At 41.5% G+C, this 26,237-nt stretch overlaps 1 protein-coding gene across 1 annotated transcript; it reads left to right on the plus strand.

The window, feature by feature from the left end:
• The first annotated feature begins 5,888 nt into the window (after positions 1 to 5,888).
• LOC132817929 (transmembrane protein 179-like) lies at positions 5,889 to 25,027 on the plus strand. Its single transcript, XM_060828472.1, has 4 exons — positions 5,889 to 6,190; positions 9,837 to 9,974; positions 10,222 to 10,300; positions 24,848 to 25,027. The coding sequence occupies exons 1-4, from the start codon at positions 5,889 to 5,891 to the stop codon at positions 25,025 to 25,027; spliced, it is 699 nt and encodes a 232-aa protein (XP_060684455.1).
• Positions 25,028 to 26,237: the final 1,210 nt, after the last annotated feature.

A 26,237-nucleotide genomic window follows, 5' to 3' on the forward strand; every position in this document is an offset into this window, starting at 1 on the left:
TCTCAGCCTTCTATTTCACTTTTGGGATTTTTACTGACCCATACTGTTATTTCTATTCAGGTGACCTGACTGGTGAGTTGGCCACGTTTTGTGGCAATCCTGGAAGAGGACTGAGCTTCTCTCTGACATCCCATTCACCAGCACTTCCATACCATTCACTGTGAAGCAATGGGAGAGCTTAGTTTTCTTCCGTTATGTGTGTTTGGACTTTAAAGGCAGTTTGAATGGTAATTCTGGCTTGCAGCATCTGTAGTGGTGTCCAGCTAAGGTTTACATATGAGGCTTCACCGAGTATTGCTCCAGCATCTTGCTTTCATAAATGAAAAGCTGAGAAGCACATGCACACTCGAAATAACTGCTTACAGCTTATAGTCATATAGTCATGGAAGTTATAATGGAGAACAAATGACAGCAGACCAAGCAAATACATACTTTGGTTTTGTTTTCGAAAAGGAGGACACAAATAATCTCCCAAAAATATTGGGGCACACAAGGTATAGTGAGCGGAAGGAACTGAAGGAAATCAATGTTAGTAGGAAAATGGTGTGAGGGAAATTGATGGGATTAAAGGCCGATAAATCCCCAGGGCCCAATAATTTTCATCCAAGAGTACTTAAGGAAGCAATCCAAGCAATACTGGATGCATTAGTGATCATCTATCAAGATTCTATAGACGTTCAAATACTTCTCATGGACTGGAGGATTGCTAATGCAACCCCAGTATTAAAAAAAACTAGGAAGAGAGAAAATAGGGAATTGTGTACTTGCTTGACATTGGTAGTGGGAAAAGTGGTAGAGTCCATTATAAAAGATTTAATAGACAGCTCTTGGAAAACAAACTCAGACAAAGTCAGCATGGTTTTATGAAAGGGAAATCATGTTTGATAAATCTACTGAACTTTTCGAATGTAAAACTTATAGAATGAATAAGGTGGAGCCATGGGATTTGGGTTACTTGGACTTTCAAAAGGTTTTTAATAAGGCCTCTCATAAGCGATTAGCATGCCCAATTAAAACGCATGGGACTGGGGTAGCGTTTGTTCTCTTTTTTCTCTCGCTACGTGGACCAATGAGGTCCATGTACAGCAGCGACTTCCAGAAGTCAGTGCCCATGATTGGTGTGTCGATGTAATCCCCATGAGCGGAACCTTGGAGAGACTGTACACATAGCTAGGGTTTAGATCAGAGTGGTGCTAGAAAAGCACAACAGGTCAGGCAGCATCACAGCTACACAGTTTAGAGGGAATGTTGACATGATTTGGAGATGCCGGTGTTGGACTGGGGTGTACAAACTTTAAGAATCACACAACACTAGGTTCTAGTCCAACAGGTTTAATTGGAAGCATACTAGCTTTCGGAGCAATGCTTCTTCATCAGGTGGTAGTGGAGGGTTCAATCCTAACACACATAATTTATAGCAAAAATTTACAGCGTGATGTAACTGAAATTATACATTGAAAAATTGATTGTCTGTTAAGCCTTTCATCTGTTAGAATACAGTGATAGTTTCACTTCTTTCATGTGTAAATAACAAAACCTTTTTTTAATAAGTTGCATTCTCGGGTTAGCTGTTAGCAATGGTGATAGCTAGGCAATATGTTGAAGGTGTTAGACCCCTGTGTTCTCTGTCTATGACCTGATGTTTAGATTGATTCTAATCTAAAAAGTGAGATAAGAGTTTTACATAAGTTCATGCAGTTTTTGAGCTCAGAGTTCTACATGAATGTATGCAGTTTTTGGGCAAAGTACAATGTAACCCTGCAAGTACAAATTCACCGTACAAAATATATGTGTGTGTGTGTAGTAAGTGCAGAGTGTCTTAAGTCTGTGAGTGTGGGAGTGTGTGCGTTTATAAGGGTGTGTGTGGGTGTCTGTGTGCGCGTCTGTGTGTACCTGTGTCCGATGTGTATGTGACAGTGTGTGTGTGTGTGTGTGTGTGTGTAGGAATATCTGTGTGTGTGCAAGTAAGCAAGCAGGTGCAGTAGCAGTGAAGAAGGCAAATGTTATTTTCTGTCTGTGTGGAGTTTGCATGGTCTCCCTGTATCTGTGTGGGTATACATCCAAAGTCCAAAGATGTATAAGTTATCTGTATTGGCAATGCTAAATTGCCTAGTGGTGTCAAGGAATGTGCAGATTAGGTGGATTAACCATGGTAAATGCAGAGTTACGTGTCTGGGACTGGGTGGGATGCCCTTTAGTGAGATGGTGCTGTCGCAATGGGTCAAATTGCCTCTTTCTGCACTGTAAGGGTTCCATGATTCATGGTGAAAGGATTCAAATATAGGAGCAGTGCTGAAACTGTACAGGGCATTGGTGAGAATACATCTACTGTGCAGTTTTGGTCTCCCTATCTGAGGAAGAATGTTCTGGCTTTGGGGGGAGTGTAACAAAGATTTACCATTCCTGGGATTACATATGAAAAGATGCTAGATTAGTTAGGGCTATATTCACAGGATTTTTGGATTTTGAGGGGGATCTCATGCAATCCGATAAAATTTTAGCAGTAGTTTAATAGTACTAGATGTAGGAAGATTGTTCCTGGTGACCACGGAGTCCAGAACCAGGAGTCAAAGTTTAGGGACATGGAGTAGGCCATTTAACACTGAGAAGATGAGAAATTTCTTCACCCAGAGAGAGGTGAGTCTATGGAATTCCCAGCTACAGGAAGTGTTTGAGGCCAAAAATATGAATGCTCTCAAGAAGAGGTTGGATATAGTTCTTAGTTCTAAAGGGATCAAAGGTTATAGGGAGAATGCAGGAACAAGTTACTGATTTGGATGATCAGTCATGATCATATGGAATGGTGGCGCAGGCTTGAAGGACTAATTTACTTCCTGCTTTTCCTATTTTCTATGTTTCTAACTCACCCTTGACCACAGCGCAAATGTAGCCATGAAACTCACTCGCTACCATGCCTTAATTTTAACTGGGAAAGTCTAACTCAATCGGGGTAAAAGGAAGAACTGCAGTCAGCAAGAAGGCAATATGACTGGTCACAAAAGGAGGGCTGCAGTCAACAAGAACCCAGGGATCAACAAAATCCAACCATAAGATGAGAACTACAATCAACGGGAGCTGTCAATCTTGGAGTAGCTGTGTAACCGTTTATCTAGAACATAATGTATGTTTGGGCATTGTATTGCTCTAGCACTTTTATTGCTAGGAATGGCTTTGATTTCCACGTCCTCTATGAAAGGAATTGCAAGCAGTCTAAAAGGGACATTGTAGTGTCATTGAACTCTTCCGTAATTTCATTTTTATCTCTCTCTTACCGTTTCCTTTAATATATATATTCTATTCTTGAAATTGAGAGTCTGGTTGATTCATTAATTATTTCCCTTATTATTTGCATTTTCAAAACTGAATTATAAGCCGGAGAATAGGGTTATGGTTTTCTAAAATGCATATTTTTCAAATGGCAGGTAGACTATTAAGTTTGTTATGGGTCATACCTCACAAACTTTTAATGTAATGGTTTGGTTGTGGAAAATAGAATGTAGCACAATCTTGACAATAAATCCAGACCAACTTTCATTATTGTGTCCCACGGTTATCCAATGGTCAAATGTATGATTCATAGAAATTTGGAAAAAAAGGAGCAGGAGTTGACCATTCAGTCCTTCAAGCATGCCCTGCCATTTATTATGATCATGGCTGGTCACCCAGCTCAATAGTTCTGCTTTTCTCCCATATTCCTTTAGTCCCACGTACTTTATTCAAATTCTGCTTGAAGTTATATAATATTTTGACTTCAACTTCTTTCTTGTGCTTTCCATGAGTTCACTACTCTCTGGATGAAGAAATTTCTACTCATCTCAGTCCTAAATGTTTTACTCTGAATCTTTGGACTGTGAGCCCTGGATTGGACTCCTGCGTTATTGGGAATATTCCTGCATCTACCCTGTAGTTCTGTCAGTCCAATGAACATTATATGTTTGCAAACAAGTTGCTACACTTTATAAAATAAAATGATAATTTCTTGTGGAGCACAGAGAATGAAAGGGAAACCTCACCACAGTCACTTTATCCACCTCCAATCAAAATTTCTGTACTTTCTCTAATGACTTGATTAACTATTTATGTATCTTGTTCTTGTTTGTTATCCTATGTTCATAAATGATCTTCAACAACCCAAAGTGCTTTGCATGAGTTATAAAGCAAAATTTCACACTAAACCTCATAAGGTGATGCGATTTGAGTACATAGCCTACAGCTTAGTCAAAGAGATGAGTTTCAAGGAGTGTTTCAAATGAGGAAAAGAGAAGCAGGGAGCCAGATAGGTATAGGGCATGAACTCAAGTATTTAGAATCTTGGCTGCTGAAGGCATGGGCACCAATGATTGAATGATTAATATCAGGGATGCCCAAGAAAAATGAATTAGAGGACTCCAGGTTTTTTTCAGCAAGAAGAGATTACAGATATATATAGGGGCGAGGGAGATTTGAAAACAAGGATGAAAGTTTTAAAATTGAAGCATTGCTTAACTAGATTCAATGTTGGCGAGCAAGCACAGGATGAATAGGAATTGCCATAAGTTAGTACTGTAGATGTTAAACCAAAATTGATTGAGTTAGTTGAAATGAACCTAAATTGAATGAAATGAAGAGAAAACATATGAAGACTGGTGATGCCCTAATGATTAGGAATATCACTGGTTTTACAGTGCTTGTGTTTTTATGAAGGAATATGCATCAAGTTCTGTAACACAATAGCAATGGACTGACTGTCACAGTAACTCTGGAAAAGCAGAAAATTGTTCAAAACAACATGATAAATCAGATGTAACAATATTGACTATGTATCAGCTGAGTTTGTGATGGTCATAGAAATGTGCTGGGTAAATATCACATCGTTAATCAGGGTGAATCTGTGGAACTCACTGCCGCAGAATGCTACACATTCACCAAATAAGAGAGAGTTAGGTTCTTGATTAATAAAGGTATTAAGGGAGAATGCAGGAGAAACATATCAGCCATGATCAAATGGTAGAGGAGGTTCAATGGGCTGAATGGTCTAGTTCTGTGCCGATATCTTATGATTTTATGGATAACATAGAGTGGTGAACACAAGCTAAGCTGAGGAGAGAATTCATTAAGCAGTAAATCCTCTTTTCAAGGAGACACAAGCAAGCCTTAATGGGTTCATTGATCAAACCAATATGGAAAATGACACATTTGTGATGTTTGCCAGTTGCCAAATTGATTGTTTGCTGGAGACTGGATACTGTCAAGATTATAAATGCACAACGTCTTTGTCAGGAAAATGAGTGTGTGTGTATATGTATAAAACTCTTACTTAACAGCAGAATTAGCTAGCTCAGGGAACACAAAGTCATCTGATCAACCACTAGACGTTGAGGTGGAACAGGCTGATCTCCTATTCGAGTCTGATTTTTGGCAACTCCAAGTAAAATGGTTCATGTGTGACTAAGATATTTTGGAGTATTTTTAGTTTAGTGTGCTTTGCTTTTGTAAACAACATTGGGTATATTCTGCAAGCTAATAGATAACAAAAAAAAAGCATCCACCTGCATCCCCTATTTCCAAGCTCACAGGATTAAACAATCTAATACCAAACCATTATGACTCCAGAATGAGGATTTGGGACTTAAGCACCAATAAATGCAGAACTGATTTAGGTCATATTATTGTTCACATTGAAGGAAGTCGGAAGTTACAAGTTAATATTGGGGAAATGGGAAGTGGTAGTTGAGTGAGGAGAGAGTGAAGTATGGACCACTCGGGTTAAAGGATGATGTCTCCAGGATCCCATCACCCTCCTTCCCCCCCACACCCCCCACCTCCTGAGCCTTAAAACGACTGGACGTCAGCGGATCGATCGGCGCAGGCGTGGACCAGGAGCTCTGGATCCTGCTTCAGTGTGAGAAATGGGGATGAATAATTTTTTATTCGCTCAGTGCATCCTGTATTTTCTGGCGTTTCTCTTTGGCTTCATCGCCGTGGTGCCGCTGTCTGAGAACAGCAGTGATTTCCAGGGGAAATGCCTGCTCTTCACCTGCGGGATGTGGCAGAATGAGAACATCACTGTGGAGAAGCAGCGTTTCATGGTTGAGGAATGGGGCCCGGAATCCGCCTGTCAGTTCACCACCTTCATCGGACTCTTCAGCCTTCTCCTGTCGGCAATCCAGGCTTGGAGGCTGCTCTTCTACCTTTGCAAAGGACATGATGAGTAAGTCGCGGTTTTGGAGTGGGGGGTGGGGGGGATTTCCACGGAACATCATAGTTACTGAAACCCAAATCCTCTGTACTTCGATTCCACCCTCTTCCCATCAAACCCAGAACCTATGTGCCCCAATTCCACCCTCTTCCCAGTGAAACCCATATCCACTGTCCCCCAATTCCATCCTATTCCCATTTAAACCCATTTCCTCTGTATCCTAACTCCACCATATTCCCAAATCCACCATATTTCCACTATATGCCAATTCCACCGTATTCCTATTGAACCTCATACTCACTGAATCGCAAACCCACTTAACTTTAAACTTAGTACATACCCATCAATCTTCATAGAGCCCTAAATCCCATTTATCCATCCAACCTGGTACCCATTCCATCTCTTGCTGACTGAACCCTAAGCCCTTACAAAATGGCATTGAGGGTGGTGAGGTCATCGTCAGTCATAGTTAGAGATGTACAGCATGGAAACAGACCCTTCGGTCCAACTATCCTGACCCAATCTAGTCCCACCTGCCAGCACCCGGCCCATATCCCTCCAAACCCTTCTATTCATATATCCATCCGGATGAATTTTAAATGTTGCAATTGTACTAGCCTTCGTGACTTCCTCTGGTAGCTCATTCCATACGCATACCACCCTCTGCATGTTTAATGGTGGAGTAGTTTCAAATGACAGAATGGCCTACTTCTGCTCCAATTTGTTATGACCTTACCCAGTGAAAGTACACACTGAATCCCATATCCAATGAACCCTTAATAACTCAATCCTTCATCCACAGAACTGGATAGCCAGAGCACCTCTTACCAATCAAACTTTTCACTATTGTGCCCCTAACATAATTAACTCTTCCCACTGAACCACATTCCCTCTGAACCCTGTAGCCACCCAGACCCTTGCCCATTGAATCCCTTATGTACTGAACTTCCTTTTCCCAAATATTCTTATGCACTGAGCTCCATGTGCACAAAATTCCATAGCTGCTGGGTTCCAAAATCCCTGAACACAATACTCACTGTAATCATGTTTACATCTTACCCACAAGATGAATTACTTAAGGTAGTTCTTACCCACAGTACCCATTACATAAAGAACCTTTCCCACTGATCCCCTTGCCATTGTACCCGATTCATTGAATCCTTACCCAAACAGCTTACCGACTGAAATATTTCCCACTGTAGCACATTCCATCTGAATTCCTCATCCACTGTAACCTTTCCCACTGTCTCCAATTCTCATAGACTCCCATTCCCACAATACCCTTTCCCCACTGGATCTTTAGCTACCATCTCTTACTCACTAAACCCTTTGCACTGCACTCCTTATCAATTGAAACTTTAAACTACAGAACCCCAAAGCCGTTTTTATTCAATATCTCAGGTATCTACTGCTATGTCGAAACATTCAAGAAACCATGAGACCATGAAGTGTTGGAGCAGAATTAGATTATTTGGCCTATTGAATCTGCTCCACTTTTCATCCGTGGCTCATATGTTTCTCAGCCCTGTTCTCCTTCCTTCTCCTTGTAATCCTTGATCCCCTTACTATCAAGAACCTATCGATCTCTGTCTTACATACACTCAGTGATTTGGCCTGAACAGCTTTCTATGGGAATGAGTTCCACAGATTCATCACCCTATGATTGAAGAAATTCCTCCTCATCTCAGTTCTAAAGAGTCACCCCCTTCACTCTGAGGCTGTGCTTTTGGGCTTTAGTCTGTCATACTAGTGGAAATATCTTTTCCACATCCACTCTATCCAAACCTCTCAGTATGCTCTAAGTTTCAATCAGATACCCCGTCATCCTTCTAAATTTTATTGAGTACAAATGCAGAGTCCTGAATGACTCCTCATATGACAAGCCATTCATCCCAACGATCATTTTTGTAAACCTCCTCTGGACCTCCTCCAATGCCAGCACTTCCTTCTTTTGGTATGGACCCAAAAATACTCACAATCTTCAAAATGTGGTCAGACAATAGCATTAGGCAGCCTCAGCAGTACATCTCTGCTCTTGTTTTCCAACTCTCTTGAAATGAATACTGACATTTCATTTCCTTACTAACTGCCAGTTGAACCTGCATGTTAATCTGACTCCTAATTCCCTTTGTACTTCAGATTTTCAAAGCCTTCCCCTGTTTAGAAAGTTCGTCTCTATTCCTACGACCAAAGAGCATAACCTCACACTTTCCCACTTTGTATTCCATCTGCCACTTCTTTCCCCTATCCCCTAGCCAGTTTCAATCCTTCTGCAGGAAATGCACAGCAGGTCAGGCAGCATCTGAGGAGCAGGAAAACTGACGTTTCGGGCAGGAGCCCTTCATCAGGAATGAGAAGCTCTTCATCAGGAATTTTCATTCACTCCTGACCAAAACATCGATTCTTCTGCTTCTCAGATGCTGCCTGTACGGCTGTGCCTTTCCAGCACCACTCTAATCTCCAGCATCTGCAGTCCTCACTTTTGCTAAATCCTTCAGCAGCCTGTCTACTTTCTGTCCCTCCACCTAACTTTGTATCATCTGCAAACTTAGCAACAATGCCCTCAATTTTTGTTTATTCCTTCATGGGATGTGGCTGTCATTAGCCAGGCCATCATTTATTGCCCATCCTGAATTGCCCATAGGGCAGTTAAGAGTCAGTGACATTGTTGGTCTGGAATTACGTGTAGATCAGACTAGGTAAGGGCAGCAGCTTCCTTCTTTAAAGGAGGTGAGTGGACCAGATGGGTTCTTCCTGACAATCGACAATGGATTCATAATCAGCATTAGACTCCTAGTTCTAGACATTTATTGAATTCACATTTCATCATCTGCTATGGCATGGTCTCCAGAACATGACTTGGGTTTCTGGGTTAATCGTCTCATGATAATGCCACCAGGCTATCACCTTTCATGTTACTTTGTCTAGATCATTAATGTATAACCTGAATAGTTGTAGTTTGCAGAATTCCACTAGTCACTGGCTGCAATCCTGAAAAAAGACTCCTTTATCCGATTCTCTGCCTTTTACCAATCTTCTATCCATGCCAGTATCTTGCCACTAACACGATGATGTCTTATCATATTTAGCAGCCTGTGTGGCGCCTTGTCAAAGGCCTTTGAAAAATAGTGGCATTTGGATATTTTGCATCTATCAAAGAGGACATTAACTCCTACATCCCAGAGTCCACACCCCTATAGCACTCATTCAGTCCTACACTAGGAGTGCCAGTCTTGATTTCTGTGATGAACCATACTCTGGATTAGAACCCACAACCTTCTGATTGAGAGGCCAGTATGCTATGGCTAGCCTTGGTCCTTGGACTTCCCTTCATTTACAGGTTAAAGCTATTCCTAATGCTAGACAACAACATATTTGTAATCTTCTAAATATGACAGTAAATTGCAATATAATCTAACTTCCAGTGCGACTACATTTAAAAATCGTTATCCCGCTGAATAAAGGTTTGTGTTTTATTTTAGAATGGAGCTAATCAGCATGAGTTGTCTTACTGTCACTTTAAATAGAGCTATCATCAGTGCAGCATTCTAAGGTTCCCATTTTAACAGAATGTTTATCAGACATGTCACTACCTTTGCTGTCTTCCTGATGTGCTTCCTTTTCAATCCCTTCTGTCCACCCCACATATTGATTGCAGCACTTTCTTTGCAACGTTCCTGAATCTGCTGGTCAGCACATTTGTAGTCTTCCTTATCTTCGTGGCAAGTACTCTGGTTACTGTTGGCTTCAATATGTGGTGTGAAGCGATCACTGAGAATGGAAGGATGCCTAACAGGTATGTGATTTTAGGAATTTCTCTTCTTCTATGCTCTGTGCTTTCTCGAGTCAACCAACAAGTAAAAGTAAGTAGAAAAAAATAGATGAGTTCATTATGAAATTTATTAACTATTTACTATTAACAATTAATTCGTTAATGTTCTTGCCAAATGAAAATAAAACAAATAAAAGCATTTCCAAAACAGGCTTTCTAACATGTAACAGTGCATGACCTTGGTTGAACTTCCTAATTGTTTTGTCTACAGTTGTGAAGAATTGCAAGATATTGATCTGGAACTCCATTTGGATAACTCGTCCTTCTACGACCAGTTTGCAATTATCCAGGTAAGCCTTTGGAAAGTTTAATTTATGGACTGCAGCATCAGAGTCAAGAGTGTGGTGCTGGAAAAGCACAACAGGTCAGGCAGCATCTGAGGAGCAGGAGAATCGACATTTCAGACATAAGCCCTTTATCAGGAATGAGGCTTGTGGGTTGGGGCTGAGAGACAAATGGGAGACGGGTATGGTTGGGTGGAGGTAGCTGGGAAAGCGATAGGTGGATGAAGGTGAGGGAGAAGATGATAGGTCAGAGGGGGAATGATGGACAGGTCTGGAGGGTGGTGCCAAGTTGGAAGCTTGGGACTGGGATAATGTTGGTGAAGGGGAAATGAGGAAGCTGTTGAAATCCACATTTATCCCGTGTGGTTGCAAGGTCTCAAGGCAGAATATGAGGCGTTCCTCCTCTAGGCGGCGGGTGGTAAGGTTTGGTGGTGGAGGAGGCCCAGAACCTGCATGTCCTTGACAGAGTTGGGGGGAGTTGAAGTGTTGAGCCACAGGGCGGTGGGGTTGGTGGGTGCGGGTGTCCCAAAGACGTTCTCTGAAATGATCCGAAAGAAAGCGTCCTGTCTCCACGATGTAGAGGAGACCACACTGGGTGCTGAGTCTAGATTAGAGTGGTGCTGGAAAAGCACAGCAGGGTCAGGCAGCATCCAAGGAGCATGAAAATCGACATTTCAGGCAAAAGCCCTTCATCAGGATGCAGTAGATAACATTGGTAGAGGTGCAGGTGAGTTTCTGACGGACGTGGAACGATCCCTTGGGGCGTGGGACGGAGGTGAGGGGAGTAGTGTGGGTGCAGGTTTTGCACTTCCTGTGGTAGCAGGGAAAAGTGCCAGGAGGTGTGGGGGAGGGGGGGTGGGGGTGGTGGGGTGCATGGACCTGTCGAGAGATTTGCAAAGGGAATGGTCTTTTCGGAACACTGATAGGGGTGGGGAGGGAAATATGTCTCTGGTGGTGGGGTTGGTTTGGGGGTGGCAGAAGTGGTGAAGGATGATGTGTTGTATGTGGAAGTTGTTGGGGTGAAAGGTGAGAACAAGGGGGTACTGTCCTTGCTGCGTTAGGAGGGTTGGGGTTCAAGGCCCGTGGTGCGTGAAGTGGAGGAGATGCGCTGGAGGACATCTTCAACCATGTGGGAAGGGAAGTTGCGATCGTGGAAGAAGGAGGCCACCTGGAACTTTCTGAAGTGGAATTGGTCATCCTGGGAACAGATGCGATGGAGGCGGAGGACAGAACCCCTAGTCCTCACCTTTCACCCCACCAACCTCTGCATACAACACATCATCCTCTGCCACTTCCACTACCTCTAAACGGACCCTACCACCACAGATAAATTTCCCTCCCCACCCCTATCAGCGTTCCAAAAAGATATTCCCTCTGTGATTCCCTTGTCAGGTCAACACCCCCCATCAGCTGACACCCACTCCGGTAACTTTCCCTGCCACTGCAGGAAGTGCAAACCTGTGCCCACACTACTCCCCTCACCTCTGTCCAGGGCCCCAAGGGATCTTTCCACATCCGTCAGAAAGTCACCTGCACCTCTACCAATGTTATCTATTGCATCAGCTGCACCTGGTGTGGTCTCCTCTACATCGGGGAGACAGGACACTTTCTTTCGTTTCAGAGAACATCTCTGGGACACCTGCACCCACCAACTGCACTGCCCCGTGGCTGAGCACTTCAATTCCCCCTCCCAGTCCACCAAGGCCATGCAGGCCCTGGGTGTCCTCCACCGCCAAACTATTACCACTCAACGCCTGGAGGAGGAACACCCATATCCCGCCTTGGGACCCTGCAACCACATGGGATAAATGTGAATTTTAACAGCTTCTTCATTTCCCATTCCCCAACACAATCCCAGTCCCAAGCCTCCAACTCGGCACTGCCCTCCGGGCCCATCCATCTCTGCCCCCTCTGCCCTATCACCTTCTCCCTCACCTTCATCCACCTATCGACTTCCCACCCACCTCCCCCCAGCCCCACACCCCTCCCATTTATCTCTCAGCCCTGACCCACAAGCCTCATTCCTGATGAAGGGCTTATGCCCGAAACGTCGATTCTACTGCACCTTGGATGCTGCCTGACCGGCTGTGCTTTTCCAGCGCCACACTCTCGATTCTGATCTCCAGCATCTGCAGTCATCACTTTCTCTAGACTGCAGCATCAACCTAAAACAGTACTAATGGATAAATTGGAAAATTTGAACCATTAGTTTAAACTTTAAACTATGTAATCAGATGGGTCAATGGGCCAATGAGTGGCAGATGGAGTTTAATTTGGATAAATGTGAGCTGTTGCATTTTGGAAAGACAAATCAGGGTAGACTTATAAACTTAATGGTAAGGTCCTGGGGAGTGTTACTGAACAAAGAAACCTTGGAGTGCAGGTACATAGCTCCTTGAAAGTTGAGTCGCAGATATATAGGATAGTGAAGAAGGCGTTTAGTATGCTTGCCTTTATTGGTCAGAGCATTGAGTATAGGAGTTGGGAGGTCATGTTGTGGCTGTGCAGGACATTGGTAAGGCCATTTTTGGAATACTGTGTGCAATTCATGTCTCCCTGCTATAGGAAAGATGTTGTGAAACTTGAAAGGGTTCAGAAAAGATTAGAGTTGGAGGGTTTGAGCTACAGAGAGAGACTCTATAGATTGGGGCTATTTTACCTGGAGTGACAGAGGCCGTGGGGTGGCCTTAAAGAGGTTTATAAAATCATGAGGGGCATAGAATAGACAAGGTCTTTTCCTCAGAGTGGGAGAGACCAAAACACGAGAGCACAGATATAAAGCGAGAGGGGCAAAATGTAAAAGGGACCCAAGAGGCAACATTTTCACGCAGAGGGTGGTGCATGTATGGTATGAGCTGCCAGAGGAAGTGGTGGCAGCTGATAAAATTCCAACATTTAAATGATAGCTGGATGGGGATATGAATAGGGAGGATTTAGAGGGATATGGACCAAATGCTGGCAAATGGAACAAGATTTATTTAGAATATCTGGTCAGCATAGATAAGTTGGACCAAAGTGTCTGTTCCATGTTATACATCTCTGTGACTCTAAATGTTTCAAAAAAGATTAAGTCATAGGATTATAATTCCAGATACAGTAATTTTAAAATCCTGAAGTTAGCATCCCTGCAGTCACCACCATTTAACACCTGCAGTTGGAATGCATTCCCTTGTATCTACCTTACTTCATTTTATAAGAGGCTACGAATATTGACAACTTGCTCTGCAGACAGATGGTGCACGTCATTTCTAGGATAATATGGAGATACAGGAACATATTCCATTAAAGCTCCTCTCTGTGCACCTGTCATGAACTGAGAGTTAACAGACTGAACCTGGTACACATGGCTGATGAGCAGATATAATCAGTTTAGTTTAGTAACCTGATCTAGATAGCACCTTGTTTTTAAATTCATTCATGGGATATGGTAATTGGCCAGCATTTATTACCCATCAATAGTAGCCTTGAGAAGGTTGTGGTATCCTGGCTTCTTGAACCACAGTCGACGTGCTGCGCTCATGTTTGAGAGGCAGTTTCAGAGTTTCAACTTGGGAGTGTTCATCAGTGATCTGGGGATAAAATCAGATTATACCAGAAGCACAGAATGGGCTCTTCATCAAATAGCCACCAAGTTTTAACTGTGGCAGATTTTATTTTCAATTGACTTGGAAAATGTTGCCAATATTTTTAATTTAACACAAAGTTAAAATTGGCAGTGAGATGAGGAAACAAATCTTCAGACAAAGTTTAAACTATGGTTCTGTGAACAAAGAACAGGCAGGATGACCAGTTAGTCTTTGATTTATGACAAAATGATTATGAATGCTGTGGAGGATGCAAGTCAACTTTCCACCTGACATATGTTGAAACCTTGCATTTAAAATTCTTTAGCAAAATCAGAAATTGCTGGAAAAAAAATTCAGCATGCCTGACAGTATCTGTGGAGAAAAGCAGAATTAATGTTTTGAGTCCATTGGCTCTTCTTCAGAACTGACAGTTTTATTTTTGTTTCCGTGTAAAGCCACTCAGAATTGATTCAAGTGATAGTCAGATCTAATAGTGGAGGAGGCTTGATGTGCCTACTCCTGCTTTTGTCTACTACATTACCTGCCAACCTCTGTTTTACTGAATTGTTTTTCAAGTTAATATTGAATCCAGTACCTAATCAACATTTCTACTTGGAAAGCAAACCTGTTGCATTAAGCTTTTTGAACTTGCAATGGAGATGGCAGCTTTCCAGTCGCAGTGTGATTCACACTGTCATCAGGAGAACAGAGGAGTTGAGGGTTCTCAGTCAAATTATGTAGATGGTATATGACAGAAATATTACAACAGATTTATCAGCAGACGGAAGGTAGTATTTCCTTGAGGGGTATTTCAGTTTGATTCCGTGGTTTAACTGAGGCAAGTTGCTAATTTGTGATTCGATATTAAGACTTATTTGCCTTGTCATTCCTTACAAAGGGTTCACAGCTGTTTACCCATGTCCGTCCTGGTTTTCAAAACCTGCCAAACCCTCAGGAATCTCTATAATTTTTACCTCATTCCATCCCACATCCCTTAGGGTTATCTGTCTTCCTCCAATTCTGGCCAGTTGCACTTTCGATTTTCAGCATAGTGACCATGCCTTCAGCTGCCTAGACCATAACGTCTGACATTTTCTGTGAATTGGGTCAGTTTTGACTTTTTGTTTAATAATGCTTCAGTGAAGCACCTTTGAAGGTTATATGACATTAAAGGCATTAATTCCTGTTGGCCTAGAAAGTTTTCCTGGGTGGCGAGTCTCTCTGTCCTACTGTCATAGCCAAAAATGGTAGGAATGCTCAGAAATGGCAAGTTCTATCCCTGCACATGGCACTTCCTATATTCCCATTGAAATGGCCAGTTGGCTCCAATCCTGTGTGATTTTGGTGAGATATGTGTTTGAATCCTGATGTCTGTAGGTTGGACCAGGTAAAAGGGGATCTGAACCCTGTGGGCCTGTTTGGATAGCGCAGAGGTGCATGGTATCCTTTTGGCACCAATCCCGGGATACATTTGGGAAAAGTAAGATACCCTATAGTGAGGTAATATGCTCATTCAGATAGGTAGAACAGTTCTCTGGCTGAGATATGGCACTGGCTTCCAATCCAGACTGTAGCCCCAGATCAAAAATAATAAGTTTGGGCAACCATTTTAAAAGGATGCAATTTGTGGGGCTGAGAATAGTCCCTTCTCTATTCACCACACACAAGAATTAAAATCCAAACTGCCATATTACGCTAGTTAGAAGCTTTTGAATTATTTGATCTAATAGGATTAATCTATGAATAGTAAAGACAGGTGAAAAGTTGACCTGAAGTCCACTTCATGTTGGTATCATGATAAGTTTTGAGATGCCTTCAGCATATGATTTATAAACTCGTGTACAAGAAGGCCAGTGAGTGGCTGTTACAATACTTTGTTTGTAGAATATCAGTTGAATATATTTGCACTTAGTAAAGTCTGTCATGTTTTGGGAAATGGTGACTTCAGTTACAGACAGTGAGGAGAAGTCCTGAGAATAGATTGTGGCTTCTTTGGTGACTGCCTGTGGTGTACTATCAATCCTTGTCCTTCACAACCTTATTGCAGTCGACCATATCATCCACCTTCTATATCTCTTCTTTTGCTGTTACCATGCAATTCTAGCTGAAGTATTTCAAGCAATTTTTTTTTGCAACCTCTGTTCTTTTTACATATAGAGTTTTCCCAAGGATCTATCCTGAGCTCTTGCCTGTTATGTATCTACATTCTGCTGTTGGGCAATATCTCCTGGAAACATAGGATCAGGTTCCACGTGTAGGTTTCTATACCTCTTTACCACTTCTGTATTGCCATACTGTTATTTGTTACTTAGTCCAACTAAATATTTAGTAAACTAAAACAGATGGCTTTAGACCCTGCATATAATACGCACCCTTCCCATAGATTCATGTTAATTCTTGATCTAAAGAAGTGGTTATCATTGACCCCATGTTAGCATTTTTCATCTAACCCTCTTTGCCCTTGAACTGGTGTTGGTGAGCCTCCTTCTTGAACTATGACAGATTATGGGATCCAGTTACAGCTTCAGTCACATTAGGGAGAGCATTCCAGGGTTTTGACTTGATGATAACAAATGAATGTGATTACATTTCCTACTTCAAATGGTATGTAACCTGGAAGAGAAGCTGTAGATGGCGGTGTTACAATGCTTCTACCACCATTATTTTCCCTGTGCAGAAGCTGAGGTAGGAGATATTGTCAAAGCAGCATTAGTGAGTTGCTACAGTTCATCTTGCATGTTGGAGGAAGGTTATGTCTGCCCTGCTGAATGGTATGCTAACCAAGTGAACTGTTTTGTTCTGGATGCTGCCAAGCTTCTCAAGAACTGTTAGAGGTATTCCATTGCACTCTTGATTTATACTTTGTAAATGTTGGACAAGTGCTGGAAGTGAATTATTCACTGCAGAATTTCTTTGCTTTGAAATGACTTTTAGTCATGATCAGCTGACTGTTATGCTTTATTGGCTAAGTCCAAGTTGCTTTGAAATTATTTGGAAATTTTTTGCTGGCATTTCTGGTGATTTTTTTTTTGCATCGTACCAAACTCAATGTATTAGCTCCCTACCCCATCAGTCTGATTCCAGCCCCACTTGACCACATATTATTCCTACAACAGCTCACTATTCAGCAGATATCTTCCCAAACATAGGTACCCCTTGCACTCGTGCCACTTTTGAAAGGCTGCTCTGCCCTCAAACACATCTTATCAATCCAGACTTATCCCTCACTGGCAGTCTCATGGCACTACAGCCATAAGCCAAGTTGCGCACGGCACATGGCTGGCAAAGCTGGCACACCCTCACACATACAACTTCATTCGCACAATCTAGTCACTGCTTAACCATTCAGCCGTACTTTACCTGTCCATCACTGCATCCCATCTGAACATCCTCTAAGTCAGTGCTACTCCGACCCCATTTCTCACTGCAGGCCCACAGCTCATCATTGTCAAAAGGTGTGGTGCTGGAATAGCATAACTGGTCAGGTAACATCTGAGGAGCAGGAGAGTCGACATTTTGAGCAAAAGCTCTTCACCTTCTACATTGCTGGTGAAGAGCTTATGCTCAAATCGTCAACTCTAGGATGCTGTCTTACCAGCTGTCCTTTTCCAGCACCACACCTTTTGATTCTGATTTCCAGTATCTGCAGTCCTCACTTTCTCACAGTTCATCATTGTCCAGTACAGGGACATCACATGGATGGACAAAATGAAACATAAGCCTTTGTTTTCAGAAAACAAAAGCAAATACAATTGCCTTTCCCCACAATGCTAGCCAGATTTCAGCATCATTACTATTTTACAGTCCACAATAAATTGTTGTACTCATCTATGACAAGTGAGGTTTTGTCCGTAGTGCCAGATATAGCTGATCTGTCATGACCAATGACAATCCTTCCTCCCGCCACCCCACCCCCCACCCCCATCCCCGTCCTTCTCCTTGAAGGATTACTCCTATTCCCTCAATTTCTTAGCATCTAATACATTGACTCATTCCCTGCTCCAGATATTCAAAGCACAGCACACAGGGATGATGTGGCATATTCTGTCAGGACTATACTGGAGGGCCAGCCCTCCCAGGCAGATCCAAGCAGAGATCCATATCTTCAGGGACCAACATGCCATCAGTGGCAGGGCCCTGGACACTTAATGGAAATGACTTAATGGGAAGCTAAGAAGTGACAGTTTTTTTACATCTCAGATCAGTCATCATTGGTATACCTAACAAATGAGGACTGAGCATGCCACACTGGACAGTGAGACATGCTACACCCCCATAATGTGGGACATGATTTCTTCATCCATCTTACATTCATAGAGTCATAGAGATGTACAGCATGGAAACAGACCTTTCGGTCCAACTCGTCCATGCCGATCAGATATTCCAACCCAATCTAGTCTCACCTGCCTGCACCTGGCCCACATCCCTCCAAACCCTTCCTATTCATATACCCGTCCAAATGCCTTTTAAATGTTGCAATTGTACCAGCCTACACCACATCCTCTGGCGGCCCATTCCATACATGCACCATCCTCTGCGTGAAAAAGGTTGCCCCTTAGATCTCTTTTATATCTTTCCCCTATCACCCTAAGCCTATGCCCTCAAGTTCTGGACTTCCCCACCCAAGCTCAGTTTGTGCAACAACTTGATGAAGGTGCTGTGCTGGCTGAGTGTCATGGAGAATGGATTTCCTGCAGTGGTTCAACATCTTTCCTAGGAGAAAGTGAAGTCTGCAGATGCTGGAGTATCAGAGCTGAAAATGTATTGCTGGAAAAGCGCAGTAGGTCAGGCAGCATCCAAGGAACAGGAAATTCACCAGGAATGATGAAGGGCTTATGCCCGAAACGTCGAATTTCCTGTTCCTTGGATGCTGCCTGATCTGCTGCACTTTTCCAGCAACACATTTTCAGCTCCAACATCTTTCCTACCCCAGACTCAGATCAAATGTTCAACTACTTACTGAACTTAGTACAGACCATATTACACACACGTGACAAATTATATTGTGTGATTCACACAGGACACTTGGAAGTTACAAGAATAATGGTTCCCCTTCAGTCAATATTGGCCTTTTGTAATGTCATTACTGCTAACTTCAACATTATTGAGGTACCCAAGTTCAATTTGCAAGCAGCAGTGGCATGTTGTAAATTGCCTTTGACCAGCATCTAACCCCTCAATTTCTTCAAATTGAATGCATAGCAAATGGGCATTGAAATGATTGCAAATTAAATATAGTTGAGCTTTGCAAGTGGCTACTTCCTGTATTTGTAGCATCCAGCAAATCAATCCCATGCTTTTCTCCATCGAACTGTAGTTCACTGTGTCTATGCTGGTCCTTGTCCTTGCCATTTTCTAATGCTTCAAGAGAATGGAAAGTGAGGGTAGGGAACACAGCTCGCAGTGGACACCATCAGCTTTGAGCCTTGCAAGGCCACCAGGTTCACCCCCCTCTTTACATCTCATTTCTTCACCAATCTATCCCCTCTCCTTTCCATGTGAAGACTAACCACACCTACACCATCCTGCCTGTTCCACAAACCTTGGCAGTACACCTAAATAATGCCCACCGTGCACCTTTATGCCCCAAGGTGAAAAATATAGAAGATGTCACGAGATTCTCATGACATTGACTTATTCTGCCACAAATCTTGGCACAGCTCCTGTTACTGAGACTCCCATAAGACCCAGGTTCAAATCTCACTATAGCAGTTGGTGGAATTTAAGTTCCATGAATAAAATCTGGAATTTAAAGCTTGTCTAAGTAATGGTGATAATGAAACTATCGTCATCCTTCTACATGTGGATCTAGATCCACAACAATGTGATTGAACCTTAATCACGAAAAACTCAGCAAGTCATTGAGGATAATTAAGGTTGAACACTTAATAATGCCATGTTGCCTTGCCAGCAATGCCCACATCCTATGTATAAACAAAAGAAATTAGATTTCAAGTCAATGATAACTCCTAAAACAGTTGGAATTTGATTATATTAATGCCATTGAAGATCAAGGAAAAATGGTTAGAGTCTGTCTTGTTGGACATGTTCTTGTGTTGTACAAATGTTACTTTTCAGCTCAAATCTGGATGTCTGTAGGTTGTGCTGCATTTAGAAGTGAGAAATATTAATGAATATCGAGCAAACATCCCCACTTCTGATAACATTATTGAGGGATGGTCATTGATAATACAGCTGGAGGTGTTTTGGCCAAGGACACTATCTTAAGGCATTAAAAATAGTAAAATAAATTATTCAAAAATAGGGAGGCAGATTATTATTTGAACAGCTGAAAATTGAGAGGGGGAGTGGTCAATGAGACCTGGGTGTCCTCGTCCATCAGTCGCTGAAAATAAGTGTGCAGGTGCAACAGAGAGTAAAGAAGGCAAATTTATATTGGTCTTCACAGTGAGAGGACTCGAGTACAAGAACAAGGATGACTTTCATAAAAACCTATAACATGCTAACAGGATTAGACAGGTTAGATGTAGAAAGAATGTTCTCAATTGTAGGGGAGTCTTTAACTAAGGATCATATTTTAAACTCATATTCTGAGGAATGGTCACTGGACCCAGAATGTTAATTCTGGTTTCTCTCCACAGATGCTGCTAGACCTGCTGAACTTTGCCAGCAATTTTGTTTTCTTTGTCAGATTTTAAGGATAAGAAGTAAACCTTTTAAGACTGTGATGAGGAGAAATTTCATCACCCAGAGAGTGGTGAACCTGTGGAATTAAGGCCAAAACATTGTGTTTTCAAGAAGGAGCTAGATATAGCTCATATGGCTGAAGGGCTCAAGGGATATGAGGGAGTGTGAAGTTTTGTTATATGGCTTGATGATCAGTCATGTTGATCATAGTGAAGGGAGAACAGGCTTGAGCATTCAAATGGCCTACACTTGTTCTGTCTGCAGTGTTACCTGCCTCAGGTTGAGATGTTTGGTCCTCAATGGCGCAAGAACTTTGCTTTGTGCTTGATAAGCAAAACTAATAGAAAGTTTTCCTCCTGATCCAACTGACTTCAAATTTCCAGGGCTCCTTCATGTCGGGGCAGTCACGATTACCTTTAGATCACAGCAGTTTTTTTTCATGCTCAAACCAAGGTTGTTAAGAGGTCTGAAGCTAGGTGCTTCTAACCTAGAACCAAACTGAGGATTATTGGGCAGGTTATTGTTGTGTAGATGCTGCTTGGTAGCGGTTTCACTTCACCATTCATTACGTTGTTGATGATTGAGAGTAGATTGGTGAGGCTGGCTGACCAGATCGGATTTGTCCTGCTTTTTGTAGGAGAGCAGTGATGCGCATTGTTGAATAGATGCCAGTATTCCTGAACTGGAATAGCCTTGTCCAGGCTGCAGCCTGTTGTGATACATAAGTGTTTTGTATGATAGCCATAATATTGTTAACACCCATAGCTTTTGCTGCACTATTGCCAGTTAACCATGCATCCCTCTCCCCAGCCATTGTTTCACTTTAAGTTATACCATTCTCAAGCTTCACCTCTAATTTGAGTCAAAAGGTCAGCTTCCAACTCCATAACCTTTATTTGTATCCATTTTAGTATTCCACTTCACTTCTGCATTTATCCTAACAAATTCACAATTGTGTACCACTTTTCACAAACCAACGCAGTTGGTTCTGCTATAATGCGTTAGTTCCATTCTCGTGCAACTCCGTGTAATAAGAAAATAATGTAATAGCAGCACCACTTTAACTAATGGGGCCAGAATTGTATTATAAACAGGCTTTAAAAGTTCGCGCTGTACAAACAGTGTCCCCAATTTGTCAATTATAGCAAATTCACATTGAACGAAACACATGTTAGAGCAGAACAAACTACATTTGCTTTTGGTTTGCAATGCCCAAAGGTTTAGATTCATATTTTGTCAAAAACTTCAGTACTTTGTCAGGGAAAGTATTGGGGGCAGCATGGAGGCTCAATGGTTAGCACTGTTGCCTCACAGCGCCAAGGACCCCGGTTTGATTCCAGCCTCGTGTGACTGTCTGTGTGGAGTTTGCACATTCTCCCCATGTCTGCATGGGTTTGCTCTGGTTTCCTCTGACAGTCCAAAGATGTGCAGGTCAGGTAGATTTGCCTGCTAAATTACCCATAGTTTGCAGGGTTGGTGGATTAACCATGGGAAATACAGGGACAGGATAGGGTGGGGAGTTGGGATGTTCTTTGGATGGGCAGTGTGGACTTGATGGGCCAAATGGCCTACTTCCACACTGTAGGCATTCTGTAAAGTGACTTTTTTTAGAAATGTGGGCATTGCTGGCTAAGTCAGCATTTATTGCCCATTGCTAATTGTGCAGAGGGCAGTTAAGTGTCAGCCACGTTGCTGTGGGTCTGGAGTCAAATGTAGGTCAGACTGGGTAAGGCTGATTTTCCTTTTCTAAAGTACATTAGTGAACCAGATGGGTCCTTACAGCAATTGACTGTGGTTACATGGTTGCCATTAAACCAGATTTTTATTGAATTCAGATTTTACCATCTGCCACAGTGGGGTTCTTTATCAAAAATATTAAATTAACATACTATGCGATCCTCAATATGGTCCACAAAACACCAAACTTTATTTGTAAAGAAGGCCACCTGAAAAGTAGGATGGCAACTGAAGGTAAAGTCCTCTTGTCATTAGTTGGCTTGCTTTTCCATGGAAGAACTCATGACAATGACAACCGTTACCTATTTAAATATAATAAATTGCAATTTATAATCATTTATACAGATGGTCAGTCACTTTTTAATTAAGGAAAAACCTGCTCATTTTAAAGTCAAGGTCTTTCTGTTGATGAAAATTAAATTGATTTAGAATTTAAAAGCAGACTAAAGATTATCAAATCAGTGACGTATTAGACAGCTGGATGGACAGAAGGACTTGGGCTAGAAAGTAGTGTACCAGCCATTGCCTGTTTCTTAACTAATGGCTAATTCATAGTGAGCAACTATTTAACTCAATAGCCAGGTGGCTGATAATAATATGAGCTATTGCTACTAAACTACCATCATTTAGATTTTATGTTCAAAGTGGGTAATGCAGTAAAACCAGACAGATGCTTAGGTTCAACTTTCCTTTTACAAGGAAAGACATTACAAATGATCTGAGTCAAGGTCATATGTTGCCTACCTCTTCATAAATTTCAAACGCTTATATCGAGTTCAAGCATTGCTTTATATACTTTCTTCCATTCTTACCAGTGAGGGGAGATAAGTAATGAAGAAGGAGAGATTATAACATATGTCAATTGCAAACTGTCTGGACAATTTGTTTTTGTAGAAGCCTTAAAATCAGAGGCAGGTCATGAACTCACACTTGCTGACAGTGGAACCTATGTGAAGATTTTATTGTAGGAACCTTACATTTAGTTACCTGCAAGACCATTGCAAAAGACAGTAGAAACATAGAATCCCTACATGGAAAAGGCCTTTTGGTCCATCGAATCTGCCCTGACCACTAAGAGAATCCCAGAACCCCATCCGTTCCCTGTAACCCCACATTTACCATGGCCAATCCACCTAGACTGCATATCGCTGGGCATTACAGGGCAATTTGACCATGACCAATCCACCTAACTTGCACATCTTTGGACCAAATAGGCAAGCTTCTGATGCTGCTGGCTCAATTAAAATGGAGGTCCCCTCAAATTGGTATGTAACATTAAAAACTTAAGAGACTAGGACAGAAGACTTTATGGTTAGGAGGAAAAAAACCTCTGTGGGGATCATTGGGACTGGAGCATGGTACGTCCAGTCCCTCTGTCTGATGCCCACAACCTTAGCTAAATGATAGGTGGACATGTAAAGTGGCCTGGAAGAGGCTCTTTATGCAAATTGGCTGTACACCTCCATGGGAAACCTTCTGATTGGATGGATTGCAATGGGAAACCGTTTCAACGTGTGTCTCTGTTCCATAAGCTTCCATGCCTCTACTCCCATCCCTTAGGGACAGGAACATTCAAGTCAAATATCTTGAACTGAACCATTCACAAAAGAAACATACAGTTTTGTGAGTACCTTGATATTATTGAATCCAGTTATGGAATATATTGAAATCTGTTACTGTGAGCCCACAACCACATTTTTAAAAAAATGTATGGTTTGGAAATTTCTCAAATAACTCAGCCAGGGATTTTCCCTCAGAAATGCAGCAAATTTCCTGCTTTCTGTGCTGCCCCTGAGGTGAAATAACACTGCAGGAACATCTTCAAAGGACTTTTTATCAGACTAAATCATTAAAGTTAAATTTATGTCGGCTGGGTTTAATTTTGACTTCGTCATTGTATCAAATAGGTCAGATCAGATCATCTAATAAATACTGCATTCAGTTTTCAGCTATTGCGTTGGTTAATGCCAACACCCAAAGTCAGAATTAGACATTTCTGAACAAAGTTTCTTGACAAAAATAACAACTCCTAAGAGGTGCAGTCAGACCCATCTGATTTACAAATCAACAATTAAGACATTGTCCATTGGGTTAGCAGCCAGATTATTTATATGATGTCAGAAATGTATATTTATTAAAAAATGCATTTATACATGAATTAAAAAAGCTTTTGATCTGCATAAATGTTTCTATTGTGTGAATACAATCTGTTTACTCAAAATGATGCAAAAACAGAAATTGCTGACAGACCTCAACAGATCTGGCAGACCTGTGGAGAGAAAGCAGAGTTAATGTTTTGAGTTCTGCTTTCCCTCCACCAATGTTACCAGACCTGCTGAGTTGCTCCAGTGCTTTCTGTTTTTATTTCAGATTTCCAGCATCCAAAGATCTTGAGTTTTCTCAAAATGACATTTTTAATTAATTTAGGATAGTACCAGTCAAATTCTCCCTTGCTGTCACATTAACCAGATCCTTTCTGAATTGCAGAATTTAACTTACTGTGAAATAGACATTGTGCAGGTTATGTTCCAAAGTGAAAAGGACGGCATGTATAAGTTAGTCATTTTTCTCTTTGTCTAATATTTGGGAATTTCATCTGCAGTTTGGCTTATGGGCTGGATGGGCTGCTTGGATGGCAATTACCATTCTGGCGTTCCTGAAAGTGTATGACAACTATAGACAGAAGGAGCTCCTCGATAGCCTGGTCCATGAGAAGGAGTTGCTTCTAGCAAGATCATCCAGGAGACTATTAGAGCAAGTTGAGAAAAATGTATTGATTTAAATCCAATTATAGTGCATATTGTAGAAAGATGACTCTGCCTGGTATAAATCAATGCTGCATGTTCTCTGTCAAGGGGAAAAAATTACTGTAAAACAGGATACTCTCCGTCGTAATAATAACTTACATAAATAACAACTATGTCTTACTGTAGATATTGTTCTTTCAGTGCCTAATAAATATTAGTCTGTAAAATGTAATGATTTTATAAGATGTTACTGCACAAAAAGTGATGACTGCTGTAATGCTAAGTTAAAATTAAAACTTCTCCTGCTCATTCTTGAACTTCAAAATGTAAAGTTGTTGCTAACAACAAAACTATCCTGTTTTACAGTAGCAAGCTAAATAGCATACAAGAAATTTCATGTGATAAAGATAAACTTGGTAATGCATAAAAATAATGGAGGAAAAGAATTTCCAGCCAGTTATATCTCACATGGTTCAGCATATTCCCACTTCTATGAAACATTTTACTGAAAGCAAATGAATGAATTGATAAATTATGCCACTTTGATCGCAGTTGGTAATGAATTTCATATTCAACATGTCAATATTGTTTGGAGCTAAACTCTGTGAAAGTTGAATATTCTTTCTCGTGATAATGCATTGCTTTCGTACTTGAAAATCTCATCTGCAATATTTAGAAAATGATAATGACGGTTCCTTAGAAGCAGCTGCTATCTTGCACCACTGAATGTTTTACCTTAAATCAATTGCTTCTCTTCTGCTAATAAAATGAACAACAGCAATTGGAAGCTTAGTGGTATAAAGCGACAGACTTTATTGTACCATATGTTGCTCATAAAAAAAAGGATCCTTGTTATTAATATCAATTCTTTAACCTTGATTACAGTGTCCTATGCTGAAAACCTGTGTAAAATTAAATTCATTCACATGCTTGTTTACATCTGTGCTGTAGTTTCTTCCCCTTATGGGAACAAATGCACACTTTGATTTCTGCTGCTACTTAATAACTGTTTTTAACTGTCAGTCAGAATATAGCTGGCTACAGTGTCTTTATGCTTCCCCTGTGCCTACAAAATATAGGAAAAGAGACACATCTGCCATATGGGAACCACAAGGGTAAACTTGCAAACTCTGACATGATTGCTTGCTTATTCGATGTGCTGTACCACCGTACAATTTTATTAGTACTTTTTCTGTTTGTTATCAGCTCACCCTTAAAAACAAACATCTGAAAGGCCTTGGTTGC

Source organism: Hemiscyllium ocellatum, chromosome 8 (genome assembly GCF_020745735.1).
Source record: "Hemiscyllium ocellatum isolate sHemOce1 chromosome 8, sHemOce1.pat.X.cur, whole genome shotgun sequence".
Lineage (NCBI taxonomy): Eukaryota > Metazoa > Chordata > Chondrichthyes > Orectolobiformes > Hemiscylliidae > Hemiscyllium > Hemiscyllium ocellatum.

Coding starts and splice junctions, on each gene's coding strand:
- LOC132817929 (XM_060828472.1), top strand. CDS start 5,889: ATGGGGATGAATAATTTTTTATTCGCTCAGTGCATCCTGTATTTTCTG. Junction 9,975..10,221: donor AATGGAAGGATGCCTAACAG/GTATGTGATTTT, acceptor TTTTGTCTACAG/TTGTGAAGAATTGCAAGATA. Junction 10,301..24,847: donor ACCAGTTTGCAATTATCCAG/GTAAGCCTTTGG, acceptor TTTCATCTGCAG/TTTGGCTTATGGGCTGGATG.